The following is a 4,954-nucleotide window of genomic DNA, read 5'->3' as shown; positions in this document are numbered from 1 at the left end:
CGTTCCAGCTTTTGATTTTGATTATGTTTTGTCGTCGATGCTATTACTTAAATGTTCACATAGCACGATGTGATTGAAATGGGCACGGAAAATAAGTAATATGTTATAAATTATTTGTTATATCCTTTTGAATTTTTAAGATGGGGAGAACATAAGTGGATTGATGAAAGTATTTTGAATATTCGAATTTGCATTTTCGTTCGAAAAAAGGGTTGCTTGTTCGTTCAAAAACGATTCATTCTAAAGGAGATAGACTATTTCAAGCAAAAAAATAGAGGAAATTTTTATTTGATCAGTAAAAATCATACCTATTCCTTATGAGAATCGAACTCGTATCTTCGACATGGAAAATCATACCTATTCCTTATGAGAATCGAACTCGTATCTTCGACATGGAAAGACAATGTCCTAACCACCGGACGAAAGAGACCAAAAAGTCATTCTATACCTAAGCTCTGAAAATAGAAATAGTTCGTTTTCTTTCTATATGTGCAATTCGAGGATTTTTCTGAGTGAATTCGACGGGTCGTCGCGCCCTCCCTATCGGGATACAAGAAGGAAAACTTTAGGTTCTAATTGTGAGCATCAAACTCAAATGTGATCTTGGATTGATACTCAGTTTGTGGCATAAGCAATTCAGTAATAGAACCTATAAATCCGGTTTGGTTCGGTTCGGTTCGATTGAACAAAGAAAAGGAGCAATGGAGTTCATGAACATACAAAGGGCTTTAGATACAACTAACCAAATTTATAGTGCTTATCCACAGCAATTGAGACATCCCAAGTGCAGCTCATTCCCGCTGGGAACACAACCAAATCCCCAGCGCCAATCTCGACCCCCTCATCTGAGCCTGCTGGAGTAACCTTTACCTTTCCCTCTAGCAAATAGCATGTCTCCTTGTCCGAATATGTCCATGGGAATTTGCTCGGCCCACACCCCCACCTGTTGGATTCACAATCAAAACATCCAATTAATCAAAAACCCATCTCTCCAGTTCATGCTTTCAAGTTTCTGTTGAACAATTTATATATCTTTATTGGTTTGTAAAGCAAAAACTAAGGTACTAGTTATGAATTTGGTGACGAACAGATTAGCATAAACTATTTTGAAATAATACTATTGGAACTACGGACCTTTACAATGGTATGATATTATCCACTTTGAGCATAAATTCTCGTGACTTTACTTTTGGTTTCCCCAAAAGGCCTCATACCAATGGAGACGTATTCCTTACTTACGAACTCCCTCCCAACAATCCTTTCCTCGAACAAAGAACACCATAGAGCCTCCCTTGAGGTCTGTGGAGTCCTTGAACATACTCCCCTTAATCAAGGCTCGACTCTTCTCTAAAGCCCTCGAACAAAGTGCACCATTTGTTCGACACTTGAGTCACTTTTGACTACACCTTCTAGGCTATCAATTTCTTTATTCGATACTTGAGGATTCGATTAGCATGACTAAGTTAAGGGCATGGGTTTGATACTATATTATGAATCATGACTCTCCACAATGGTATGATATTGTTCACTTTGAGCATATGCTCTCATGACTTTGCTTTTGGTTTCCGTAAAAAAAGAGCAAATACCAATGGGATGTATTTCTTGCTTATAAATCCGTGATCATCTCCTTAATTAGCCAATGTGGGACTCCCTTCCAACAATCCTCAACACTAACAACATACATCTTGAAACCTAGTAAGACAAAGACATGCCCCACTTGTAATGAGTTATTTGACACCCCACATCCCAACATACAAAATCCTTCAAAAAAAAAAAAAAAAAGTCGAGCCTTGATTAAGGGGAGACTGTTCGAGGACTCCATAGGCCTCGGGGAGGCTCTATGGTGTACTTTGTTCGAGGGGAGGATGGTTGGGAGGGAGTCCCACATCGGCTAATTAAGAAGATGACCATAGATTAATAAAGGAATACATCTCTATTGGTATGAGACCTTTCGGTAAAACCAAAAGCAAAGTCATGCCCTTAACTTAACCATGACAACTGAATGCTCAAACGTCAAACAAAGAATTTGTGAGCCTCAAAGGTGTAGTAAAAAATGACTCAAGTGTCGAACAAAGATGTACTTTGTTCGAGTACTCTTTAAGAGTCAAGCCTCGATTAAGGAGAGGCTGTTCGAGAGCTCCATAGGCCTCAGGGAGGCTCTATGATGTACTTTGTTCAAGGGGCGGGAGTCCCACATTGACTAATCAAAGAAATGATCACGGATTTATAAGTAAGGAATACATCTCCGAGACCTTTTGTAAAAACCAAAAGTAAAGCTTATGCTCAAAGTAGACAATATCATATCATCGTGGAGGTCAGGATTCCTAATCGTTCTTCTTAGTCTTAGTCTTAGCTACCTGCCTAACAACCAAACAAGAAATGACAATATGCACAACGTCCAACCAGAAACTTCAAGCGATCAAATATCAAAATAACAACACCTTAAGCATCCAATCATCCATCTATTAATAAACATTCATAAACTCTCAAAACAGATTGAAACCCAATTCCAAAACTCCTAACATCGCTAATATCAAGGCTAGATCATAAAAAGAACAGCCAATCGGGCCATCAACATCAACAACCAGTAAACATTAGGCGGCCGAAACAATGATATTGCAGCAATTAAAAGGAGAAAACAATCAAGAAAAGAGATATAGAAATCAAAATACTTGGGCCATTGACGAACGCCGAGTTCAGTAAGCTTAGATTCAGGCGGATTCTTCTCAACCTTGATGCCCAGCCTCTCAGTCGCCATGGAATCGGCTCGAATCTGAAGTGATGGTGCCCTTTTCGCGAAGTTCAAAGAGAGGTTTCTGGGTTTACTGAGGGAAGTGGGGGNCTATTGGTATGAGACCTTTCGGTAAAACCAAAAGCAAAGTCATGCCCTTAACTTAACCATGACAACTGAATGCTCAAACGTCAAACAAAGAATTTGTGAGCCTCAAAGGTGTAGTAAAAAATGACTCAAGTGTCGAACAAAGATGTACTTTGTTCGAGTACTCTTTAAGAGTCAAGCCTCGATTAAGGAGAGGCTGTTCGAGAGCTCCATAGGCCTCAGGGAGGCTCTATGATGTACTTTGTTCAAGGGGCGGGAGTCCCACATTGACTAATCAAAGAAATGATCACGGATTTATAAGTAAGGAATACATCTCCGAGACCTTTTGTAAAAACCAAAAGTAAAGCTTATGCTCAAAGTAGACAATATCATATCATCGTGGAGGTCAGGATTCCTAATCGTTCTTCTTAGTCTTAGTCTTAGCTACCTGCCTAACAACCAAACAAGAAATGACAATATGCACAACGTCCAACCAGAAACTTCAAGCGATCAAATATCAAAATAACAACACCTTAAGCATCCAATCATCCATCTATTAATAAACATTCATAAACTCTCAAAACAGATTGAAACCCAATTCCAAAACTCCTAACATCGCTAATATCAAGGCTAGATCATAAAAAGAACAGCCAATCGGGCCATCAACATCAACAACCAGTAAACATTAGGCGGCCGAAACAATGATATTGCAGCAATTAAAAGGAGAAAACAATCAAGAAAAGAGATATAGAAATCAAAATACTTGGGCCATTGACGAACGCCGAGTTCAGTAAGCTTAGATTCAGGCGGATTCTTCTCAACCTTGATGCCCAGCCTCTCAGTCGCCATGGAATCGGCTCGAATCTGAAGTGATGGTGCCCTTTTCGCGAAGTTCAAAGAGAGGTTTCTGGGTTTACTGAGGGAAGTGGGGGGTTTTAAATTTAGTAATGAGAAACCGTTCACTGCGGAAGCCATCGCAACTCCCAAGATCCTCACTATTTGATTTCCCCTATTTTTAGGGCTATATTATCAATTATCCTTTTGCCCATAAATCTGTTCTTATGCCACTTGGAATTGGTTTCATCGACTCCTACCTTATCCGGAATTTTTATTTTAGTTTATTTTATTTTAACCATTTGAACGTTGAGAAATTTTTGTTAAAATAAGATAAAAAAAAAAAAAAAAAAAAAAAAAAAAAAAAAAAAAANCTTTATTTTATTTTAACCATTTGAACGTTGAGAAATTTTTGTCATAAAAAAAAAAAAAAAAAAAAAAAAAAAAAAAAAAAAAAAAAAAAAAAAAAAAAAAAATNAAAAAAAAAAAAAAAAACTCCAACACTCATGTATAAAAATTAGAAATTAGAAAACATGGGTGAGATCAGTTATAACAATATAATTTATAGGATGTCCACTTGCACTTGCTGACCTATCTCGAATGTAGAGGGGNCTAGGATGTCCACTTGCACTTGCACTTGGGGACCTATCTCGAATGTAAAGGGGATTCCTTGTTTAGACGGGGAACAAAGAGGTTATGAAGTATGCTGATTATTTATAGCTTAATCAATGGTTATACATCGTAAACAATTTATTAAAAAGCTGGTATATATAATAGATTATTATATCGGGTTAAAACTATATACGGTAAACTTAACCATATATATATACCCCTTAGGGANATAGGATGTCCACTTGCACTTGCTGACCTATCTCGAATGTAGAGGGGATTTCTTGTTTAGACGGGAAACAAAGAGGTTATGGAGTATGCTGATTATTTATAGCTTAATCAATTGTTATACATCGTAAACAATTGATTAAAAAGTTGGTATATATAATAGATTATTATATCGGGTTAAAGCTATATACGGTAAACTTAACCATATATATATACCCCTTAGGGAGTGCTTTGAATATGTACTTTTTACTATTCTCTCTTGTTGTATATACGTAAAGACATCAATATAAACTTTTAGCCAATATTTCTCCTGTTGCTTGTGTTCATCTAGATCGAGTGTGTGTGTTATTGTGCGATCCTAACAACTAGTATCAGAGCTAGGTGAAATTCACCACGATTTATGAAGATGAAAAGTTCAAAGATTTGAATTGAGAAGTTCGATGGATCCAATTTCGATTTCTGGAA

General features: G+C 37.2%; 1 protein-coding gene across 2 annotated transcripts; it reads right to left on the bottom strand.

Moving 5' to 3' along the window:
- Nucleotides 1-568: 568 nt before the first annotated feature.
- LOC111796480 lies at nt 569-3,860 on the bottom strand. 2 transcript variants are annotated; one of them, XM_023679116.1, is made up of 3 exons: nt 3,751-3,818; nt 2,673-2,841; nt 569-943 (listed from the first exon to the last, which is right to left on the bottom strand). In XM_023679116.1, the coding sequence occupies exons 1-3, from the start codon at nt 3,791-3,793 to the stop codon at nt 739-741; spliced, it is 417 nt and encodes a 138-aa protein (XP_023534884.1). In that variant the 5' UTR covers nt 3,794-3,818; the 3' UTR covers nt 569-738. The 2 variants fall into 2 exon arrangements, with proteins under 2 accessions (XP_023534884.1, XP_023534885.1); XM_023679117.1 differs by lacking the exon at nt 2,673-2,841 and having other exon boundaries at nt 3,582-3,860.
- Nucleotides 3,861-4,954: the final 1,094 nt, after the last annotated feature.

The sequence above is a fragment of the Cucurbita pepo genome, chromosome LG06, assembly GCF_002806865.2.
Source record: "Cucurbita pepo subsp. pepo cultivar mu-cu-16 chromosome LG06, ASM280686v2, whole genome shotgun sequence".
NCBI lineage: Eukaryota > Viridiplantae > Streptophyta > Magnoliopsida > Cucurbitales > Cucurbitaceae > Cucurbita > Cucurbita pepo.
Note: the sequence above shows the minus strand (reverse complement) of the source record. Positions and strands in the feature narration are given on the sequence as shown.